Source organism: Ascaphus truei, chromosome 1, assembly GCF_040206685.1.
Source record: "Ascaphus truei isolate aAscTru1 chromosome 1, aAscTru1.hap1, whole genome shotgun sequence".
Lineage (NCBI taxonomy): Eukaryota > Metazoa > Chordata > Amphibia > Anura > Ascaphidae > Ascaphus > Ascaphus truei.
The window spans coordinates 345959119-345984256 of record NC_134483.1 but is presented as its reverse complement, the minus strand read 5'-3'; the positions used below and the strand labels follow the sequence as shown (position 1 = coordinate 345984256).

Genomic DNA, 25138 nt, shown 5'->3' with positions numbered 1-25138 from the left:
GCCTTTCACGCCTCCTGACTTTCACGCCCCCCCCTGCCTTTGACGCCCCCCCTCCTGCCTTTCACGCCCCCCCCTCCTGCCTTTCACGCCCCTCCCTCCTGCCTTTCACGCCCCCCCTCCTGCCTTTCACGCCTCCCCCTCCTGCCTTTCACGCCTCCTGCCTTTCACGCCCCCCCCTCCTGCCTTTCACGCCCCCCCCCCTCCTGCCTTTCACACCCCCCCTCCCTGCCTCCGGGCAACGCCGGGTATATCAGCTAGTAATTTATAATTAAGGAGAAAATAAATAAAATGTCTAGTGTGTGTGTGTGTATAGTATATAGTTTGGACAATGCCATACCTCTACCAAGTTGCCACCAGTCACATTTTATTAGTGTCTAAAGATGTATGCCCACTTCTGTTTTACTCTCATATATCATCCATAGTCTTTAGTAAGCTGGATCATATACTGTATCTTCAGTTGTTTTTTCTCCAAGACTCCGTCAACGGATTGTTGAATCCGCGAATTGGATTCTACAAATCTATCTACTGGTTGCAGAATCCACGGAGTGTATCGGTAATAATAATAAAAAAACTGCAAACCGCGAATTCCCCTTTTTGATATTGATCCACTGAAATCCGCAGACCAAAGGAGCTGGCCGATCCGCTGCGGATCCAAATTCGCGGGGGGGGGAGGGGTAAAAATTTGCCCATCTCTAGTAGTACAGTAGGATATTTTTGGTGTAACTAATTAATACCTAGTTGGCGGATGATACATTTGCGAGCCACAGTGCTTCTCCACAACCAGGAAAATGGAGGGAAATGGTAGACCACAAATTCCCACATATAAAGGTACGATACCACTTATGAAATTGAAAACATTACGGTACTCAACAATGTAACACATTTGCTACTATTTTAGACAACTATAGAAGGAAGGCAGAATCTGCTCTAGGTTCACTATCCCCTGTTAGTAGTCTTCTGTCATATTTAATTTTAAAGAGCTGTACGGGGACACACAGAAAGAAGGAACGCTTCTCTCTTCTCCCTCTGTGCAGCTATTCCAGAATGGTGGTGGCCCGGTACAATTAATGCAGCAGGAGTCCCATTCAGAAGCAGGGACCCCCGCAGCATTAATCCTTATGGGAAATTAATGCACTGAGTTTTGGGGTGTGGGGAAGCCGTGATCGGGTCACGGGTCAGGCTCTGTTCAGCTGTAGATTCCTTGTGTCCAAAATTCAAGTAAATGATACTCCATCTGTATTTACAGTCTTACGACATCTTTCCCCTCTGGATGCAGGGAGGTGTATATGTAGTAGTTAAAAGTATAGAGCAATGACCAGGGTATGAGAAAAAGCACCTACTCTAGAGGCTAAATGCACAACTGAGAATGTGACTCATATAAACCTTTATTTATATACAATTACAACTGCTGTTCATCTCTAAATGATAATAAAATAAAAAGACGTTATCATGCCTATGAATTTCATTAAAAGTGGTGGACCTGAGTTTGTGGGTAAATGGGAGGTTGTTGCTTATAATTAATTGATGATTAAACGTTCAATGATTACATACTGGACATCTGTGTGTTTGGTCTGATTAGTGATTTCAATGTGCAGACCCTGTCACAGATACAGTCTAGAGCAGGGGTGGCCAACATTTTTTTCAGGCGTGCCGATAAATAATCACAATTTTTTTGATGGGCAACTGTCCTACTGCCCTGCCACCACCACCACCACCACACTAACTCAATCTCCCTCTCCTCTTCTCTCACTCAATTCCTTCCTTCCTCTTCCTCAATCTCCCCCTCTTCTTCACTCACTCAATCTCCCCCTCCTCTCACTCAATTCCTCCCTTCCTCTTTTCTCACTCAATCCTCCCTCCTCTTGTCACTTAATTCCCCCCCCCCCCCCCTGTTCCTCACTCCTCTCCTCCCGTGGGCAGATGTGGAAGTTGGGCCCAACTTCCAGGGCCGGCGAGATATGGGAGGTGGGTGATGGCGAGCCACGTCAAATGCCAAAGTGGCCCGCAGGCCATGAACTGGCCACCCCTGGTTTAGATTATTAATATGTTGCCTATTAGGATTTATTATTGTTGCAGCAATTAGACTTTCAATGATTGCTAAGTACAGACCCTATCACAGACACAGTTTGAATCATATATAAGTTGACTATTGGGCTGTTTTATTGTTGCAGCAATAGTTTAATCAGACTTGGTGCAATTATTGATACTTAATACCCTGTTGGGACCATAAGCTAAAGGCTATCCCTTATTGCAGGGGAGCGCAAACTTTTTGTGCTGCGCCCCCCTGTCTTCCCTGCTGCGTCGCCCGCGCCCCCCTCTCTATCTTAGAGCTGCGTCAAATCACACAGCGGCGTCATTTCATGTCACGTCACGACCAGAGGCGTCATTTGATGCATGTGACGTCATGTCTCATGACCCCGCAGCGTAATTTGACGCCGTGTTGCCATGGCGACGCATCACAGAGCGGTTAAATCTGGGTAAGTAAAATGCTGCAGGGGCCTCGCGCAATCACCCGGCATTTAATTTAAATGCAACGGCCCGCTCACCCCCAGCAAAATCTCCCGCCCCCCTTGGGGGTGCGCCCCCCAGTTTGCGCACCCCTGCCTTATTGTGAGGCACAGTGAACCATAGAGAAACGAGATCTCATAAGGTGCTGCCTACACTCTCATACAGAGAGGGAAAGTGTTGATTGCAAGTCTGTTCAGGAGCGAAGATCCCACCGCTCTGACTGCAGTCTCACGTGAAGCTACACATTATCCAATTACACACACACTACACTGGCCCACCCACAGCCTACCCGACGCACGTTTCACTCCTCCCTGGAGCTTTCTCAAGGGCTTTCTTTCAGCCTCGTTCTGGTATAGACAGCATGCTTCTAAACAATTAGTTTGGATGCAGACATCATCTGCTGAGCATCTGAAATTGTAGCGATTCTCAACATACTTTCAACTATATATTATCACAATAGGTTGCACCAGACAAAACTTTTTTTTGATGAAGTATTGCTAAAAAATGTCTTATTTCATACTTGATTAAAGATATAAAAACTATTATGTTATATATCGGCTAAATTAATTGCTGATACACTGCTGCCTCCACATACTGTACCTTTTGCCATGGTCATCAGGGATAAAACATTATAAAGACCGTACACATTTATAGCTTTATTCATCAAATTAATCCAGTTTAAAGGTGGCATTGCATTAAAAATAAAGATTTGAAAATGGCTTACAAGGATTTACCGATACAAATACATATACAAAAAAATTAATACAGTATATGCAAAAAAAGTATATACAAAAGATCTTTCACTTCATTTATAAAAAAACATAGGGTGGCCACACCATTCAAAAATGTACATATTATATATTTAAGGGTAAGATAGAAAGGGTACATACTACAAGTCATTCTAAATTTACTATTCATAAATCAAGATGGACTGAATTAACATTGATGACAAACCTTCATTGATTAATTGTGAAACTGTGATACTGCATATTCAATTCAATGGGAGTTTCTGTGCAATTGTACCCCTTTCTGCACTATAATAAATAACCTCCTATACATCTTATAGTTTCTTCTATAATGCGATCCAGCCTCGAGACTTATTTCTAACTCAAACCATATGACTTGCTTTGTCTTACAGTTCCACGTCATGAAGGGCAAAATAATATCTTTGATAGATTTGAAGTTGAAAAGGGGCTCAGCGCTGATGAGTATGAAGCAAACGATGATCCTGGTACTATTTAATACTAGATATTTATTTTGAATATATACATTGGGCTGCAATATTGACTGTTTTGTTGGTCTGTTATTATGTTTTGTTTGTCTGTTCTTTGATTGCCATATTTCCTGGGACTTTTATTAGATGATAGCTAAGATTAAATGTTCTAATAATCATTGTGTGTTTAGTTTATAATACATATATTTAAAAAAATAAATATATGTTTTGTTCTTTTTCTGATTCATAAAGTATCGTGTTTTAAAATATGGTCTCCAGTAAAATAAATATTCCACTCCAGAAGTACTACAGTATAACATTAAAAAATAAGTACTGTACATCAGCTTGCGGTTTGGGTCAATAGGAGGAGTTAAGGAGACGTCACATGACACACACGTCAAAAAAAATCTGCCAGGTTCGAAGTGCCGTCAACTTTTCTGTGTAACAATTTGTGTCAAATGTAGTAAAAATGTTCAAAATGGAGCAATGCGTCAAAACAAACTTATATTTACAGTTCCTTTACATTGGTACATTTCCTCCACTGTGTTTTCTTTGTTTATTGGTTGGTGGCCATTTTCACTGTTGTAAGTTCGGTGGTCATGAATATCTCAAGCTCTGTGTTTTATGTGTTCCTGAAATGTCCTGGCTCATGTGAGGCAAGAAAAAGTCATTGTGGGGGTGCCTGTGGCTTTTAGTTGAAGGGTTGAGTCCAGCATTGCAGAACTTACATTAAAAATACTAACACTGTTACTGTTCAAGTTTGGGGCGGTGGGATAGACATTACACTGAATGGAAAATACAATACAGTCTTACAGGGCTGCCGACAGATTTCTTGGGGCCCAGGACTAGAGTTTTGACTGGGGCGCCCCTATGTGTCAGTGGCCTTCTGGCCCTCCCCCCCACACTTTCACACCTTCGTGAGCCACCTCTACTATTCCCCCATCACCCCATGTATTTCTCTCTCTCCCCCACCTCATTCCACCCGCTGTCTCCACTAGCACTTAATTATCCCCTTCTCATTCAATCCCTCCCTCCTCACATTCATTTCCCCCTCACCCATACAATTCCCCTCCCACAAAAATCACACAATCCCCCCCAAAATAATTACCCACCCTTCCACACACACAAAATTGCAACACACACACAGAAAATGCAACATAGTTACATAGTTGCATATAGTTACATATAGTTACCAGTTACATAGTAGATGAGCTTGAAAAAAGAGATATGTCCATCAAGTTCAACCTATGCTAAATTTAGAATACAGATACTTGATCCTATATCCGTACTTACAGTATATTGATCCAGAGGAAGGCAAACAGAAAACCCCAGTGTCATATATCCAATGATATCTCATAAGGGGAAAAATAAATTCCTTTCTGACTCCAAGAATTGGCAATCAGATTACTCCTTGGATCAACATCCTTCGAATGTTTACATATTTGGTATATCCCTGTATGCCTTCCCTTTCTAAAAAGGTGTCCAACTTTTTTGGAACAAATCTATTGTATCTGCCATGACAGTCTCCATGGGTAATGAATTCCACATTTTAACTGCCCTTACTGTAAAGAACCCTTTCCTTTGTTGCTGGTGAAATCTCCTTTGTTCCAACCTTAAGGGATGCCCCCAAGTACTTTGTACTTCCCTTGGGATGAATAATTTTTTTTTTAGAGCTCCTTGTACCATCCCCAAATATATTTGTATATAGTTATCATATCCCCTCTTAGACGCCTCTTTTCTAATGTAAAGAAATCTAATTTAGCTAGCCTCTCATAAGTTAGATTGTCCATCCCCTTTATTAATTTGGTGCCAAAATTGTACTCCATACTCAAGGTGTGGTCTTACTAATACTTTATAAAGGGGCATAATAATGTTTACTTCCCTTCCATCCATTGCCCATTTAATGCAAGATATGATCTTGTTTGCCTTTGCAGCTACTGCATGACTTTGGGCACTTTTGGTAAGACTGCTGTCTACAAGCACTCCTAAATCCTTCTCCATACACAATATATGTTGTTCTCCTTCAACACACACACACACACAAAATGCAACACTCAGAAAATGCAACTCACACATGCAAAATGCAACACACACCTTGCTCGTGGTCTGAGGCCTCCGGACCACGGCTCTCCCCTGTTCAAGTTCAAAACTCATTTGGCATTGATTGCTTTGCAATATAAGTCATGACTTTTCAATCGGGTGTCAGAATGCGGAAAGAATAAATAAAGGAAATCATGAATATGACAGGGAGTGTGTTTATGATGCGGTTTGCATTTTGTTTTGCAGGTGCTTTGCTTGACAGCTGTAATTTTGACAATGGCCTGTGTGGCTGGATCAGGCATAAAGAAAATGATTTACATTGGGAACTAGTCAAAGACGAGTCAGGTAAAACAACAATGTCTTCCAGTAACATAGCACCATCTGCCTTTATGAATGCTAAATGACTTTTAATTGATTGAAATGTTGTAATCTATAAACATTAAGGCCTCGATTCACTAAAGATCGATAAATGAAACAGTTGTTGTTATCAATGTTTAATGCCAATTTCATTTATTGATCTCGCTAGAGCCACAGGCTTTAGTGTATAGGTGTCAGCCATATTTTTAATGCAATAAATGAGGTAATCACCGCCAAATTACCTATTCAGATGCTACAATTGGGAAACGCTGTATGAGCGACATGCCGAAAAGCGGGGCCCTACTGTAAATAATTCTTATTGAATATGGAGGTAATTCTAAAATATATTGCAGTGATCCCATTTTTTAATAACGCCGAAATGTAATCCACCTATAGCAGGGGTCTCCAAACCTGTCCTCAAGAACCGCACACAGTCAAGCACTGAGCCACTGATTGAGCCACCTGTGCTGACACAGGGATATCCATAAAAGCTGGCCTGTGTGCGGCTCTTGAGGACAGGTTTGGAGACCCCTGACCTATAGTATCCTTTACTAAATCTAGGCCTAAGAGTCATATTTATTAAGTGGTGCTAACCTCTACAAATCTTAGACCGCTGTAAGGCACATTACAGCCCACTTAAGTGAATGGACAGTACAGTGTCTCATGGCTGAGTACTGCTCAGTAAATATGGACCTAAATGTTGTATAGAGGTTGTTTTGTTTAAATCTGACATATAACAGCAACTCGCAATGTGAACTGTTCAAAAACGTTAATGTCGGTATCTTAATGGACAAACATTTTTAGTGAAGTGATGCTCCCAGACCTGTCTATAGTATTTAAGTATCTGTGTATAGAATTCATTCCTGAAGTAGAGGAAGGGGATTACGAGGCTCCCCTGGTGGAGCGTAAAAAGGGATTTTCTTAAGAGCCTTCAACAATTCCAAACACACTTCAGTGTGATGGAAAGAGTGCTACAGGATGGAGGATTTTGTTAGATTATTTTGTTTGTGTGTGAAGTGCAGTTATTTTAGTACAAGCCGATGTACTCCCTGTGATTATTGCACAATGCAAGAAACTCATGCATGTGAAGCCTGCACTAACATGATTAAAGTGCAAAGCTACTTCGGAGAGACCTAATTTGAGTTGGTCATATGGGTAATACATCTAAAGAGAAACAATTTAGTAGTACCTGTGTGGTAAAAGTAAACCCAAAATCCATTTTATCTAGCTCAATTTACAAAGCGCACAGAATAGTATTCATGTAACAGGATGTTTGGGTGGATTCATAAGTGAATCATTTATTTAATAACTGCATTGTAGTCTCCTTTCTATTTAGTTGTAAGGCAGCAAAATTGAAGAAGCAATAAAAACATGCACACTTCATTATGCGAACATTGACTTGGATGTGGTCATACTGTAGATTGCTCCTCAGTGCTTCTTCCACAATCTTTTTAGATATAATGCACAATAGTTATGTTACAAACGCTGTGCCTATTCATATTTGGTTGACCTAATAATGTCATTTCCAACAAGTAAGAAAAACAAATAATTTCCCTCTTACACAGAATGATTATTATCTACTATATATCGCAGAATGTCTGTCTGTCGGCGTGTCTCATTATGCACGCCCAAACTATAAGACCTAGAACAACCAAACTTGGAAGGATTACTTTATGTATCAAAATAAGGCGAACTGTCATGGGTTGGATCCTCTCCAACACTCCAAAAGGGAGTGTTGCTAGGAACGAAAAAAGCAGAATGCACACAAAGCGCACCAGGGATTAGTGCATGGGCTCACTAAATGGAGATGCTAAAATAAACTGCTAAAATCACATACAAGGTGTCAACCAATTTTATTTAGCACGTCAACCGACCTCATATATATAACAACAATTAAAACCCACTAGGAAAAGAACTATTGATTAATAAAAACCCATAACTTTCCCAGTAGTACATAAAAGCATATGATGAGTGCTATGCACTTGACCAAAAGGTCATGAAACAAAAGAACTGCTTCCTACTGATAGTGATACTATGCAGACCCAGAAAGCAGTAATAATAATCCGCACTGAGGGAAGTGGGAACAATCGGAAGGAGACAAGCAGGCTTACCACATGGGGATACTGAAGGTCAGTCCGGACTGTATCCGCATGTGATGCTGGAATCTCCGCCAGCACTCCTCCGCGATCCTACCTCAGCCAGTGCGCATGCGCGTCAGGTGACCCCTGTGTAACCTCTAAGTGTTTTGGAACTGCGTCCTTCGTCAGGAGAGCAATTCCTTGTTGCATTTGTTTCCAGTGTTGCTAGGAACGTTTGGTTCCATGTGTTGTACCTGGGGGCTATGTATGTGGCACGTGACATCATAAAGTGGCATAAAAATGCGCACACCCTGGTGGCAGATAAGGAGAGTCAGATAGCTATATAGTTTACACAGAAAACAGACTAAAAGAAAGTGAGGAAGTCAGTTGGCACGAGAGGAGAAAGTAAGAATGCTGGAGAAGGAGAGAAGTGGAAAGAATTGGGGACACCATAAGGTATTAAAGGAAAGTCATGGGAGGGATGACTAGGCGATTAGGGGGTGGGGGGTGGGGTGAGAGTAGGAGGAGGAGGTGAGGGATGAGGTGGGTTTCTTAGAATTTCCGAGCAACGCCGGATGCTTTCAGCTAGTATGATATAAATAGTTCTCATGGTCTTTGTGTACTAAGTTCACATCAAAGATGTATTTACAAACATTGATTTGGATGTTGGCTGGTTTATTTACAGGTGGTCAGTATCTGACTGTCGTGGAGGCCAAAGGCCATGCAGGGAAAGCAGCGCGCTTGGTTCTTCCTCTCGGACAGCTGTCTTATTCTGGGGACCTGTGCCTGTCATTTAGGCACCTTGTATCTGGGGATCATTCTGGGAGACTCCAGGTCTTTATAAGGAGAACCGGTGCCCATGGATCTGCAGCGTGGGAAAGAAATGGAGGCCATGGATGGAGAGAGACACATATAAATATTCAAGGGAAGGGTATCAAAAGCGTAAGTACAAATAAAGACATTTCTACTATTGCGACAATGTAGTTATCTAAACAAAGAAGAGTTAAAGTATATTCAATCAAAGGGTTTTCTTGGAAAGGTAACAATATGACCAATTTGTCAAGAAATATTTGGAGCATTATAATGTTACTATATGATCTCAGATGATATATATTTATATATATCATCAGAATAAATGAGTACTTCAGTATTAGGTGATAGCTTTTTTATTTGGACTAACAATTGAAATCATAGGACAAGCTTTCGAGAGTGTTTCTCTCTTCCTCATGTCAGCAATACTGATTAACTAAAGATTCTGTCGCTAAACTAAAGATTAGGTAAGGAGAGAAAAAAACAGAGATGTAGATAAAGTAGGGTGAAAAAGTGATGTTTGAAAACATTGGAAGGGTGATAAAACGGTGACAAGTAACAGCATGGAGGGGAAAGGGCATACTGTGTGGGGGGGGGAAGGGCATGCTGTGTGGGGGGGGGGGGGGGGAAGGGCATGCTGTGGGGGGGGGGAATGTATGGGTAGGTAAACAATTCTGATAGTGTGTGAGAAACCCCATATCTGCATTAAGTCCTCTTGTTTTGGTGTCAAAGAGTCTTATCATTCTGAGTACAAATGTTTTCCGTTCTTGGGTGCTTTTAAACATTCCATTGAGGATTTTGATTTTTAAATCATTTATGGAATTATCTGGTTGTGAGAAATGATGTCCCACAGGTGAGCAGTATCTTCCTTCTTCGTGGTGTTGTATTGAGTGTCTGTGCATATTCACACTCAATACAACACCACAAAGAAGGAAAATACTGCTCTCCAGTGGGACATGTAGATTAATGAGGCAGCGATTAGAGGTATAAAGTATTCACACGAGGCAGATTAATGTCCTGTATTCGGCGTGCAACGGCTCCGTTGGATCAGTGAAGTGGTGTCCCATGAAGGAGGATACAAGCAGTGCACAGCTTGTTAAGCAAAGACAAAGGACAGGTTGTGCCCAAAACGCGTAAGAGGTGTCTCTCACAGTCTGTGAGAGTGTTCGTTTTTGGATGACCCAATAAAGGGATTTTTTATCTGAATACCTGATCCAGCCACTGTCAATTTGTCTTTGCTCAACAAGCTGTGCACTGCTTGTATCCTCCTTCACGGGACACTACTTGAACTATCTTTATAATAAGTGCACAATATTTTATTGTTGACCAATCGTCTTACCTGGCATGCCCCCCCTCCCTCCCCCCAAAAATAGTGGTTCCTAACTGTTTTATATTTTTGTTCACCCCTGATTTATATGCAGTGTATACATATATACAGTGCTCGACAAACCCGGTCGCCAACTCGCCAGCTGCGATCGGAAATTGGCTCGTGGCCAGTAACATTTCCCCTGCACTGCAAAAAAAAAAAAAATCCCCTGCTCGGAAAAAATAAATAAAAAAATTCCTCTAGCTGATTGGCTGTGACGCGGGATGGAGCTGCCAGGACTTAAAACTGCCCTTCCTTCTCTGCACGGGGGAGAGGTGTGTGCGTGCGTCTGCTCCTCCTCCTTTATACTGAATATCCTCCTGTATAATTGTGTCAGCTCCTGCACTGATCCGGTCATGGAGGATTTTGGACAGATGTGGAGGTGGGTGGAATGAAATGCAATTTAAATACACTGTTTCTCCTTCCCCCACTGCTCCCGCTGCCCGCGCGGGCTGGAAGATAATGGCGCGGGTGTTTCTCCTTCCCCCACTGCTCCCGCTGCCCGCGCGGGCTGGAAGGTAATGGCGCTGGTGATTTTCCTTCCCCCCCCCCCTCTCCCGCTGCCCGCGCGGGCTGGAAGGTAACGGCGCTGGTGATTTTCCTTCCCCCCCCCCTCTCCCGCTGCCCGCGCGGGCTGGAAGGTAACGGCGCTGGTGATTTTCCTTCCCCCCCTCTCCCGCTGCCCGCGCGGGCTGGAACGTAACGGCGCTGGTGATTTTCCTTCCCCCCCCTCTCCCGCTGCCCGCGCGGTCTGGAAGGTAACGGCGCTGGTGATTTTCCTTCCCCCACTGCTCCCGCTGCCCGCGCGGTCTGGAAGGTAACGGCGCTGGTGATTTTCCTTCCCCCACTGCTCCCGCTGCCCGCGCGGTCTGGAAGGTAACGGCGCTGGTGATTTTCCTTCCCCCACTGCTCCCGCTGCCCGCGCGGTCTGGAAGGTAACGGCGCTGGTGATTTTCCTTCCCCCACTGCTCCCGCTGCCCGCGCGGTCTGGAAGGTAATGGCGCTGGTGATTTTCCTTCCCCCGCTGCCCGCGTGGGTCGGGAGGTAGTAGTGCGTGTGTTTCTCCTCCCCGCTCCTGCTGCCCACGCGGGTCGGGAGATACTGTAGTTGCGGGGGTGTTTCTCCCCTCCCTCCTGTGTGTGTCCCCCCCCTCCTGTGTGTGTCCCCCCCCCTGTGTGTGTGTGAGAACGTGTATATGCAGGACACCAGAGGTACCCCCCCAGTTTGTCACCCCTCCACCCAGTCACCCATCCCACCAGTCACCCATCCCACCAGTCACACAGTCACCCATCCCACCAGTCAACCAGTCACCCATCCCACCAGTCACCCAGTCACCCAGTCAGTAATCCCACCCAGTCACCAATCCCACCCAGTCAGTAACCCAGTCAGTAACTCCCCCCACAGTCACCCATCCCACCCCCCACCCAGTCAGTAATCCCACCCCTCACCCCCCCACCCAGTCACCCAGTCAGTAATCCCACCCAGTCAGTAATCCCACCCAGTCACCCAGTCAGTAATACCACCCAGTCAGTAATCCCACCCAGTCACCCAGTCAGTAATACCACCCAGTCACCCAGTCAGTAATACCACCCAGTCAGTAATACCACCCAGTCACCCAGTCAGTAATCCCACACAGTCAGTAATACCACCCAGTCACCCAGTCAGTAATCCCACCAAGTCACACAGTCAGTAATCCCACCCAATCAGTAATCCCAAGCAGTCACACAGTCAGTAATACCACCCAGTCACACAGTCAGTAATACCACCCAGTCACACAGTCAGTAATACCACCCAGTCACACAGTCAGTAATACCGCCCAGTCACACAGTCAGTAATACCACCCAGTCACACAGTCAGTAATACCACCCAGTCACACAGTCAGTAATACCACCCAGTCACACAGTCAGTAATACCACCCAGTCACACAGTCCGTAATACCACCCAGTCACACAGTCCGTAATACCACCCAGTCACACAGTCAGTAATACCACCCCGCAGTCAGTCACCTCCACGTCAATCAATCACCCCCTCTCTGTCTCTCTCCTTCTCCCTCCCCCTCTCTGTCTCTCCCCCTCTCCGTCTCTCCGTCTCTCCCCCTCTCCGTCTCTCCCGCTCTCCGTCTCTCCCCCTCTCCCCCTCTCCGTCTCTCCGTCTCTCCCCCTCTCCGTCTCTCCCCCTCTCCGTCTCTCCCCCTCTCTGTCTCTCCCCCTCTCTGCCTGTGTCTCTCTCCCTCTCTGCCTGTGTCTTTCTCCCTCTCTGCCAGTGTCTCTCTCCCTGTCTGTGTCTCTCTCCCTCTCTGTCTGTGTCTCTCTCCCTCTCTGCCTGTGTCTCTCTCCCTCTCTGCCTGTGTCTCTCTCCCTGTCTGTGTCTCTCTCCCTCTCTGTCTGTGTCTCTCTCCCTCTCTGCCTGTGTCTATCTCCCTCTGTCTCTCTCCCTCTCTCCCTCCCTGTCCCTCTCTCTCTGTCCCTCTGTCCCTCTCTCTCTCCCTCCCTCTCTCTCTCCCTCTCCGTCTCTCTCCCTCTCCCTCCATCTGTCTCTCTCCCTCTCCCTCCATCTGTCTCTCTAACTCTCTGTCTGTGTCTCTCTCTCTCTCTCTCTCTCCCTCCCTCTCTCCCTCTCTCCCTCTCTCTCTCTCTCCCAGACTCTGGATCTGGATATATTATTTACCTTATACTGCTTTCTTCCAGATCTGATTCAAGTGTCACACGGAAGACATCGGAATCCCCCCTAACCCAGAAAACAGGTAGGGAACACATCCCCTCCAATGTATAACATTGCGGGAATGCGGGTACCTGGACATTTAGGGACTGCGGATCAGGTAAGATCCCAGGCAGGATTGCTGCTTTAGATATTGTGAAGAGGGGGCATCCAGACACTGGTTAATGGGTGCAGGAAACTAGTCACACACACACACACGTAACAAGGACTAATTGTAGTAAAGTATAAATTTACTACAATAAATATAAACTTATGTCAAAAACGAATGTTGTTCTTACTAGAAATTTATTACATTTCTTTTTTTTTTAAAACGGGGTTGGGGCGTGGCTATGGGCGGGACTGGGGGCGGGGCTAGGTGGCGAGTAGATTTTTTGGTTTGGCGAGTAGATTTTTGGGTGATTTGTCAAGCACTGCATATATATATATATATATATATATATATATATATATATATATATATATATATATATATATATATATATATATATAGCAACTGTAAATATTACTGTATGCTCATTTGCATGTCTCAAACAGGTCTGCAACCCTGCCTTTCACCATTATCACCCAGCACACAGCACTTCCACTGCAGCAAGGGATTCTGGGAAATGGCATGCAAATGAGCACACAGTGCCACCTTTTTGTCTCAAGCTCACATTACATGAACAACCCTTAAGCCAATGCATGCTGCTTTAAAAACAGCTTTTAAACATAGGCTGGGATGAGATGCAAAGCCAGTAAACCCACTCACAGACAGACTGTTTCGACCTTGTGGGTCTCTTCAGTGTGAGGTTGGTTGTACTGGCTTTGCTGGTTTGAGACTGAGAGTAGGTCTTCACCACACAATATTAAGATGCATCTCCCTATGGAAGGTCCCGTTTTCTGGGACTGAAACGTTGGAATTTCTGTACCTTGTTTCTAATACACTATTTGTACTGCAAGACTGAGTGCTGTCTCCTGATTTTGTGGGAGCTACACGGTATCATATATATATATATATATATTATATGCGTGTATATATATATATGTACAGTATATATATGTATATGTGTAGCCCTCTTTACCCTACCCTCTGGGAAATGTGTTTGCTACCAGTGTATTCTGTAGCTGCTGTGGTCATACCTGTGAGGCAAACAGAAGGCCGGAGATCTCCGCGGGGTTGTGGGGAGTGTCAGGACAGGTTTGTGGTGAATTCCTCAGTGGTCAGCGCCTCCAGTCCAAGAGGCTCCTGAAGTTTTCGGGATGCACCTCATGGACAAATCTTCTTCCTTTAGTCATTATCATACTTCAAAGACTACACCAAAGGTATATTTGACTGAGGTTTATTCATCTTCATAGTACATGCACTGAATTGTACTGATGCAGCAGCCGTTATTCGAACACTTCACGCGTCATGTACATCGGAATCCCGATTTGAAACCGCGGGATGAATTCCAGCCTTCCCGCACTAAGATGCGAGCGTGGCGAGTGCAGAAAAACAAATTTGAGTGTTCTGGCTATTAAAAACATGAAATTGACACAGTAGCACAGTAGCACAGTACTGTACACATTACAATTCATCCATTTTATTGCAAACGAAGAAACAGAATCCATGAAATTCAACCAAAACATCCGCGATAAGCGCGGGTGCCTGGGGCGATTGGCCGCGTTCATGCTGCGTGGGGAACAGCGGAGAACTCAAAATCGGCGCCGAGATGTGTTTGAATAATGGCCGCTGCATCAGCACATCATTGTACCCTATCCCATTTTGGACTAGGCTTCAGCCAGTTCTCTATGCAAAGTCTACATATTCTGGCATCTCTTCCAGTAGCACTCCTTACTTGAACAGAACAGAACCAACAGCCCACACTCTCACTCACTGCTCTACACCAGGGGAGCGCAAACTTTTAGTGCTGCGCCCCCTGTCTCCCCTCAGCTCTCGCGCCCCCCGCCTACCTTCATCCACGTCAGATGACGCTGCGAGGTCATGTGACCTAACATGTCATTTGACCCGTATGACGTCACATGGCGCCGCGGCATCATTTGACGCCTCGTTGCCATGACGAAGCGTCACAGAGCGGCTGAATCCCGGTAAGTATACAGTTACAGAGGCCTTACTTAATTTAAATACCTGGGGGAAGAGTGCAGGACCTCTGCAACTGCCTGCGCCCCCCAGCAAAATCTCCCCCCCCCCCCCTGGGGGTCGCGCCTTCACACTTTGCGCACCGCTGCTCTACACTATATAGAAGAGCAGCCCCCTCCTTTCCTGGGGAGTGGCCAGTATGCCAGCCTATTTCTGTCATAGGCCCCCCTTACTTCAGTGATAGGCCACTATAACTTTATTGTTCATACCTGCTGAACAATGTAACTTCATACACTGAACATTAGGACGGATTGCCTGGCAGTAAACCCTGGTACAATCAAGTTACCAGTAGTTGATATGGGGTTTTCCCCCTCCGAGGAGCTGCACTTGATTGACAGCGGGTAGCGGTGACATCAGGCCTGGGCATGACCAATCATGAGCCCGACCTGGTGCCCCCCTCCTGGCTGTCCTTAAGGGCTGTACCACCCCAAATTCGGGAGTGCCTTCCCCCACTTGAGGAAGGCAGGTCACACAATGGAAAGGCTGATTATTGGGCCTTCTCCAGTCCTCTTCCATCCGGGGGAGAATGAGTGTGGACCATACCTCTGCCTCTGCTAGGGAGGCAGGGAAGAGCTAGAATGGCTGTGGGTGCCCTTTGTCTGTAGTGACAGTCCAAGGACCATCCTTTCTGGGTAACTGAGAGACTGCATTGGGCAGAAGCCTGCTGTTGTTCCTGTACTGTACAGAAGAGTAATAAACCGTTCCTGTTTGCATATACCTCCTGCCTGGTGTGTGACCTTACTGGGGGGAGAGATAATAGTTCTACTGTGGGAGATCACCTTCAGTTCCTGGAGCCGACGGCAGATGGAGGCGGTGCACTGCTAAAGAGATATGTAGGGTATGAACCCCAAGAGCCTAGTCCTTTGTAAAGAAATACCACTGGCAGATGACTCAGCCCTCCTGTTGCCAGCAGGTATCATGCACCACATGAACCGTAATGGCCAAACCCCCACCTGGTGGGGGAAACACTGTTACATTTGGAGGCGCTGCTGAGATCGGTTATCCAAACAGGACAAGCTTTCAGAGAAACAAAGCTGGAAGTAACAAGGTACGCGCAGTGTCTCCCTCATGCATCAGCCGTGGTGTAGGATGCCCTTCACAGAATGGAAACCGGAAGTGGAGATGGTGCACTTCAAATTTTGTCCTCCGGCACTCTATGGGACTTGCATGGGATTTCCTCTTTGCTGTAGTCTTTAGTGGGACTCTGGTTCCTCGGTGTGGAGCTGCTTCAGCACAAGTAGGAGATGAGTTCCACCTAACGCGTTTCATTGCGTTTTTGCAACTTCGGCAGAGGCTGAGGTTGTTTCTGGATCCTCTCATATTTATATCCAGAGAGGCTAGCTGGTATTGGGTAGATAATAAGTGGCATTGCAATGTATCCTGGTACTTTTATATTTAAAGCTACAACACTAGAGCATATGGGATAATACACAAAAACAACCTATAGTGTACTTAAATGACATGGATACATAATGAGAGATACATTCTATATAAAATATCATAAAAACTTGACAATTACTTAGACTGGCATGGATATGATGCGCTCATTTATTCATACATAGCTCAGACTCAAAAATACAAACTGATTCAAGGTGATAAACACCATGATTAATACTCTGAAAATAATTGACAAATATTAATGGGTAAAGCTGGATAGCTAAAGGATCATTACTCTAGACTATTATTACTACTTGTAATTTACAACAAAAAAAAGAGACTGCTAGTCTAATGAAAACCATATTGATCTATCTGGATAGCGCATGCTGAGCCAGAGCACAACGAAAAATATGTTATTAACAGCTTACTGAAAACACGCTGTATCAAAAAAAAGAAAGGGCCAGCGGAAAAGACAATCCATGATATGACCAGATATTATATGTGTTTGTAATAACTCTGATTTATTTAATTGAATGAATAAAGATATTATGTAATGTAGAGATTCTAATATTTACAATAATTATACTGTTTCTCAACTATCAATATATATGAAATTTCTTATTGCCAAAATAAGATCCAGTTGAAAAGCAATGTTATAATAATGTTGTATTAACTGAATAAATGTATATCAAGGGAGGGAACAATATATGCTCAACACAGACCTCCCCAGATGAGACACCTATATGCAGTGAGAGAGGAACCGGCAAAGGTCTATATGATGGTACTGACGCAGATGCACTGATTGAACCCTTTTGGGAATAGGGTACCGTGTGTGTATATCCAAAATGTTTATTTAGCACAAAACTTTTTAAATCTGTCTCCTCCCAGTAATGAGGGAGGAACGGCTTCCAAGCCCATGATAATCATAGACTGAGGATCTTTATGATGTATTTCCGAAAAATGTCTAGATAAACTGCATTTGGAAGCCCCTTATTGCATTAAGACGATGTTCAAGGAAGCGTATTGCTAAAGTGCGATTCGTCCTTCCGATATATTGTGGTCCACAATTACAAGAAATCACATAAACCACATATGTAGATAGGCAATTGACATAGCCTATCACAATATTTTCTGAGTGGTCATTGTTTGAAACAATCTTCTGCATAGTTTTGAGGTGCTTGCATATAATGCAACGCCCTCTCCCACACCGAAAGTTACCACTCACCAGTGTTTTATTGGCTGTGCAATTTGACTTCACAGATTTTAATTTACTTGGCACCAGAATGGTCTTCATATTCCTTGCTCTTTTTTTTACCATTGGGATCTGTTTAGGTAGCCTTGAACCAATTATGGGGTCGATTATTAAAATTCTCCAATGTTTATTTAATACTTTTTTTTATATGATGTGCACATTGATTATATTTGGTAATAAATTTAGGGAGTTCATAGGATAAATCAGCTGAATAACTTCTGATGTTTCTATCACCTATTTTTTGTAGTTTTTTCCTGGATTGTTCCAAAAGATGAACTTTGTCCGTCTGTTTTACAGCCTCCAGTGTCTTTAGCACCTGTCCTCTACCATATCCCTTTGACACAAATCTCTCGACTAGTAGTTGACTTTGCGTGTCAAAATCCGACTCTAAAGAACAATTCCTCTTGATCCTCAGAAACTGACTTCTTGGGATGTTCTCTAGCCATTTTTTGTAGTGATTACTAGATGAATGTATGTAACCATTAGTGGCAACTGGTTTGAAATTAGTTTTTGTTATAATTCTACCATCGTCACCCACGGAGAGTTCTAGATTCAAAAAAATTATTTGATAGGGATCGATTTGATATGTAAATTTTAGATCCATATCATTGTTCCCGAATGAGGAGAGTATGGTGGACAATTCCTCTTTGTCCCCATTCCAAACAATGATCAGATCTATGTACCGGCCATAATATACCAGACGCGCCCCCAGCCGTGCATTCCCCCAAACATGAATGCTCTCCCACAGCCCCATGTAGAGGTTTGCATAGCTGGGAGCAAATCTGGGTCCCATGGCCATACCACAGGTCAGTAAATAATATTTATCTTCAAATAAAAAATAATTATGTTGCAATATAAATAATATACTGGACAAAGGGAACTCTCTCTGGGTGACACATAGTGTAACATCAGTTTCCCAAAAATGTCTGACTGCACCTAAACCCTTGTGATGGTTAATGCATGTATAAAGTGAGGCTACATCACCCAAAGGTAGGGGCTTTTCCAAAGAATACCGGAGGTGGAGTTGATGACATACAAAGTGTCCCTCAAATAAGATTTCAATTTGATGGCATAAGGTTGAAGATAATGGTCAACATATTGGGACATATTTGATGTAATCAACTCCACCCCCGAGACTATTGGTTGACCAGGAGGATAGTCTAGAGTCTTTTGGATTTTAGGGATATGGTAGAAGACAGGCGTTCTAGGATTTTGCACGAACAGATATTTGAACATCAAGGAACTAATTGTTCCCTTTCCTTGTGCACACATAAGAAATTCCCGAATTATCAATATAACAATTGATAGGCCTCCATAAGATAATCTGACCTATCTTTTAAGACAATGCCTCCCACCTTGTCCGCTTGCCTGACAATGACATTGTCAAGATTCTTAAGATCCCTCAAGGTGGCTTGCTCTTCTTTAGAAAGATTTTTATTTTTACTATATGACTGCATATTATTCACACAAATTCTCCAAATCTTGGAGTACCACTGTATAAAACGTGTCTATAAACCCTCCCTTAGACTGAAGAATAAATAACATCAACTGGTGTCATAAATGTGTCAGAAGAGCCCATCCCATCGCCACTGAGAGAATTAGCACCTGAATCTGAGACTACCTGTAATGAGCCAGGAATAGCAGAATCCAAGTTTCCAGAAGAAACCAATGATGGATCAAAAATCTGGGAAAGACCTAAACTAAATAGATCCTGTGTAATGTTAGGAGAATTGGACCTCTGGAACATATCCATGAATGATACTGTAAATATGAACTACCTAAATTGCATTGATCTAATGGTGCAACTAAAGAGTTGTTTCCCTTCACCCCCTGTCTCTGGGCAGAAAAGGGGCAGAGCTAAGTCTCTGCCTAGTCATTGGTGAACACCTTACCTAGAGGGACAGGTGTTTAGTATCCAGCTCCTTTTAACGCATATAGTAACGCAACATATGGGGTTTACATTACACATTCAATGTCTTGAACAATTCTTTGCGTTGCTGGGAAATGCTTTGGTGACATGGTGTCTCCCTATCGCACTTCCTAAAGGTAGCTTGCTTGTATCTTCATGTAATGTTCATCCAATGGTTGATCTGGCTTTCTCGTAAATGTTCTTTATAATATCAATGTACACTTCTGCGTAATTCCATCTACCTGAGGAGCCTTCACATCCTTTATAGCGTTTATTGCTTTTCCCACTTAATCATTGGTGGTTTCTTCTAGCTTGTCCTAAGTATTTTATATTTTTGTCCACCCCTGATTTATATACAGTATGTATGTATGTATACATATACACATATATACTGTATTTATATATACATACACACATACATACATACACACATACACACATACATACATACACTGTCTATTCATTTAATCTAAAAAAATATACCTGCGGCAAATATCTAATTTTCAGTGGTTTCAGGTTCCATTGCTAATCAGCATTTCTTATGTACCAGAGAATTTCTGTTTAATAAAGGCTTGTACATCATAAGGATCACTTCTGAATATGTGATTAATTTAATAAAGTATACATATACCGACCTTATGCTCTGGTATTTAACACAACTTTGTACCTTTCTTACTCAAAATCACTAAATTATTGGATACCCAAAAATGTGTTTAACTCCTGGGGCCTTTACTGCTTTGGTCTGAAATGTTTTGGAGGTCTCACTGGCACTAAAGGGCTACATGTACTTTTTGACACACTGTGAGTGCTCATTTGCATATTATTAACCAGAATCCCTGGCTGCAGTGGAAGCCCTGTGCGTGAAATAATAATGGGGAAAGGCAGGGTTGCATACCTGTCTGAGCCATGTGATTGTGCTCACAAGTGGTACAATATTTGTATTTCCTGTACGCTGTACGGTGGAAGGGTTTTGTCACTTTTTACTCACCATAACTTTGTGTGTCTGCAAATGACCCCTAAGGAATTATAGAAAATGTGTTACATGGAGGAGTGCTTTCACTTTGTTAACCCTCCAATATACTCAATTGGAGTAGGATTTAAAAATTAGAGACCTGAGTAACCCTGACAGCTGTTATCCAAGGGTAACGCAAATCAAATACAGGTATCATCTGCACCCAAGCATATATTTTTTTTAATTTAACAAAAAATGCTTCATGCAGGCTAGCACAATATTCCCTCTATGTTTACCTTCTCCCCTAACTGGGTTTATGTAATTTTGCAGATTATCTTCAAAGGGGAGAGAGGGAAAGAGAGAACAGGACAAATTGGACTTGACAACGTGAGTTTAAAGAAAGGGCATTGCCCCGCAGCACACTAACGTAACACTCCGCAAGGACACAGCTGCACAGTGTCTGACTACCCATTGAAACAGAGGGCCAGTGAAATCACTTCTTATCATCCAAGCTGCTGGGAAATTGTGAAGGACGCCGAATCTTCAAAGAAAAATAACTGAAACTCGCCACGCTCCTTCCCCTGAAAACCATGACAGCGAGCACATGGACTTTATAAGAAAAACATTGTGTTTCCAGAGTATGCATCTATCCTTCTTTGTAATGTACACACTGCTCAAGAATATGTTCCTGAGGAGACCGAAGAGGAGAAAATAAGAGAAAACCGTCCTCAGTCAGTAGTGAAAGTTAACTCTTGAAACTTTCTTTTAGTCATCCTACAAATGTGGATATTTTATTTGTGCTCAAGCTTCTGAGACAACAGGAATCCTTGATATTGGCTATTACCAAGTTAAACACCACAATTTGTAGTACAGTTTAGGACTGTGTAAATGCTAGTTGTATATTTTAAGTATTTATCACTCCACAAAAAAAAGTAAGCTCTTTTGATAGGGGTATAGCACGTGAATACATTGTTTGTTTACATCCAAGGTCAAACTTCCAAATGGTCAGCCTCCATATGCACATCCAGGATGAGGACATTTAGGCTTTGGGCTTTTTGAAATATAATGAGGAGTGCAGCATAAAGCAGTTCAAGGCCGCACATTTTAACTGAGCTGATCTCTCTTCTTGCATTTTCATTCCAGGGTGTCTTTTGACGTTGACCCTGATTTCCCTACAAGATCCTTAGTTTGTGGCCACTTGACTCCTTTCCCCGGTGTGTTGCTTGTTCCTCAACAAAGGAGTTAAAGAAATAGCATACTTAATGTTGTTCTATCTGAGGCGTCCAGTCCTGGTCCCAGCTCATTGGTTCCTCGTAGGAGTGAGAGGGGGTGAGGGAAACTTCAGCTAGTGGGGATAGCAGTGTGAGGAGCAAGCAAAAAAACAGAGAACCAGTTTGGGTTGGGCAAAGTAGATAACCACCAGGGAGGCATGCAGGGGAAACAAACGAAGGAAGCAGGTGGCATAAGTAGATGTTGGCAAAAAGAAAACATCAGTAAAGAGGGATAACAGGGATGGAAGCAGTACGTTTGAGAGGCAAGTATTGGAGCAGAAAGAAAGACAAATTATATATATATATATATATATATATATATATATATATATAAATATATATATATATATATATATATATATATATATATATATATATATATATATATATATAAAGATAGAGGTGTGGTGTAGATGAGGACAAAAAAAGAGAATACTTTGATGATGCTTTACTGGGCAGGTTCACTTCCAAAATTAGTAAGATTTGGAAGTTCAATATAGATGAAATACTGTCCGAATGGAATACAATCTCATAAGGACAAAGTATTTTCCTTCTTTTGTGTGCTGCGAACATTTATTATTTTTTGGAATACAATCTCTAGTCAACCAATAATATTCATTAAATTCCAAATCACTGGTTTTATGACTGACGTGTGCTCAGGGCAGACAAATGTTATGAATCAAAGTCATTGTTATGGTCTAATATACAGTAATGCATAAACTTTAGAGAGTAGGAAAAAAGGTTCAAAATATTTTTTGCTAATTTTGAGCCACAGGAGAACTCTACAAAAACTCCTTTTTCCAAAATACATATCGCATTCTTCGGCTGAGACCTAGCAGCACAGGTGTGCCCCAGACTTACATGAAAAATGTATAGTATACAATAAAGGCAACCAAAGAACCTTAAAAAGGGCTGTGCGCACTAGGAATGCTGGCCAAATGTAAATTATTACATTATGTTAATACATTCTGTAGGTCAAATGGGCAGCGCATATACAAAAATATTTCTTAACATCCTTTACATAAAAAGAAACAGAGGAAAAATATGCTCACAACCAAAAAGTGAGCAGCAATACCCGCTTAAAAAAACTCCCCTTTTTTATAGTATGGTAACCGTGGTCTCCCGGAACTGAATCAAGCTATTTTCATCTCGAGCGACCCTCTGGTACCCGAGTTACTTAACGGTGAAGTTACCCGTATTATTTTCTGGCCATCCACTAGGAACTCACAACCGATGATGTTGCAGCTTCCTATTGGCCCATGGTTTGGCTGCCACTTTGTTACCCCTGGATGGGTATTTACAGCGCTGTAAATTCACTGGTAAGTATCTTGGAAACTGATTATGGAGTTAGGCGGCGGGTCCCTGGAGCTTTGATTAGGTAAGAAAGAAAAGCATATTCCATCAAAGTCTTATAGAGTTAGTAATTAGCATTTTAAATAAAAGGATCTCACTCCTGTCTGATACTATATGGGGCAGCACTTTGTTTAAATCCCTGTAACATTTGTACAATGCTAGACAACCACATGTTTGTTGAGTAATGGAAGCAGCATCAGCATTTAATGTGATTTAGACATCGATACAGGTAATGAGGCTAAACCATAGTAAATCCGTACTATGGACTTACAGATGCAGGAACAGGTCATACCAAAATCTAGAATCAGAATTTTTCCAGGAGCCCAGTTCTACCTCCATATAAATAAAACTATAAATAAAATAGGTTGGATGCATTCATCTACCCTTCTCGTGTAACTTCACGTGGCACTGAAGGGGTAATAGTCCTGTCCCACTTAGCAACACAAAAACATATCGAGACTTGAAGGTTTCTCAAACTGATGGCAACCATTCATATTTTCAGGGCTTCTAAATACTTTCCAATTTCTTAAGACATACCAAACTGTTCCATGATGGAACAAACTAGCCAAGATCAGCATCATTATAGTGCACCTTCCCTTGTGTACTTTAGGGTATAATACTCAGTCTAGACCATTAATTTAAAAGTATGAACAGGTTTGATACATGTTGCCAACTGCAAGAAAATCAATGTTCAGTGTCAATATTTGCAATGCAAGACCCATTGTTTTTACACAATACTACCATTTATTTTGCATTCCTACTAAGAAGCATTCAGTTGAGTCAGATTAAAGTGGAAGTCAACTTCTCTACATTTTATTATTTTATCTTTAGTCCAAGATATGCTTAATTACGCTTCAACTTTTGAACAGAGTGCCAAACTTTGAACATCACAACAATGATCACAAAACTACAATATGTACTATTTTTGTTAGGCTATTCATAGATTCCCTCTGTGCCTAACCTGAAAAGGAATGATTCAGTGTGATCACGACTGACTGACCAAGCAATTCCCAGCACAGTACTGTAGTTTCCAATTTATGCTCTAGAAATACAATTTTATATCAATATACTACCAAAAAATACTGGAGGATTCCAGTTCTGCAAGCGACCAGTCTGACAAATAAAAAGTAATGGCAATTTGTTAAAAAATATATATATATTTATATAATGTTTTCGTACAGAGTAAGTGATGCAGCTTTTCTACACTTTTTTTTTCTTTTTTACCACCTCAGAATGGGAATGTTCTAATGTTACGTTTTTGAACATTGTTTTAAAATTAAAACTGTATATATTGGTACAGTGAATTTACTTTTCTGTATTTATAATTAAAATATTTACTTATGCTTGACAGTCAGTATCTGATGCATTGGTTTAAGTTTGTCTATGTTATTTAAGTATCCCATTCCCCATGAGCAGGCTGAGGAACAAGAAACTATTTTGACATTAACTTTGCTGTTTCTTTCAGCGAATAATCCTACAGTAGGAATCCGCTGGATATGTTTGTGATACAATTTGATTGCCCAAAGCTGATTTCATTTTACTATCTCCCTACTGTATTAAATACTGTTTATTTATCAAATAAAAAAATGTTTTAGTTGGAAGCTTTGTTGTATTTTTATTTTTATAATGGATGATCTAGTAGCTTTCAGCGATTGGAGAGGCTATTAATGCAGGATACCCGAGTATGATGCAATATTGTTACCTTGGAAAATGATCTTAAAATGAAAAAAAAATCCCAAGAGGTCTCCATGTTAAGATGTCCCCAATAGTTGGTTTCCAAGATATAGATTTTGAACAGTTTGGTGGCGAATGCGC

At 42.4% G+C, this 25138-nt stretch overlaps 1 protein-coding gene across 8 annotated transcripts in view; it reads left to right on the top strand.

Moving 5' to 3' along the window:
• The window catches only part of NPNT (nephronectin), a 112613-nt gene extending 87689 nt beyond the window's left edge, over positions 1–24924 (top strand). For all 8 annotated transcript variants that reach the window (XM_075608677.1, XM_075608657.1, XM_075608629.1 and 5 more), the window contains 4 exons: positions 3647–3739; positions 6008–6106; positions 8882–9138; positions 21030–24924. In XM_075608677.1, the coding sequence (XP_075464792.1) occupies positions 3647–3739; positions 6008–6106; positions 8882–9138; positions 21030–21125 (545 nt within the window). In that variant the 3' untranslated portion in view covers positions 21126–24924. The remainder of the gene's footprint in view (positions 1–3646; positions 3740–6007; positions 6107–8881; positions 9139–21029) is intronic.
• Positions 24925–25138: the final 214 nt, after the last annotated feature.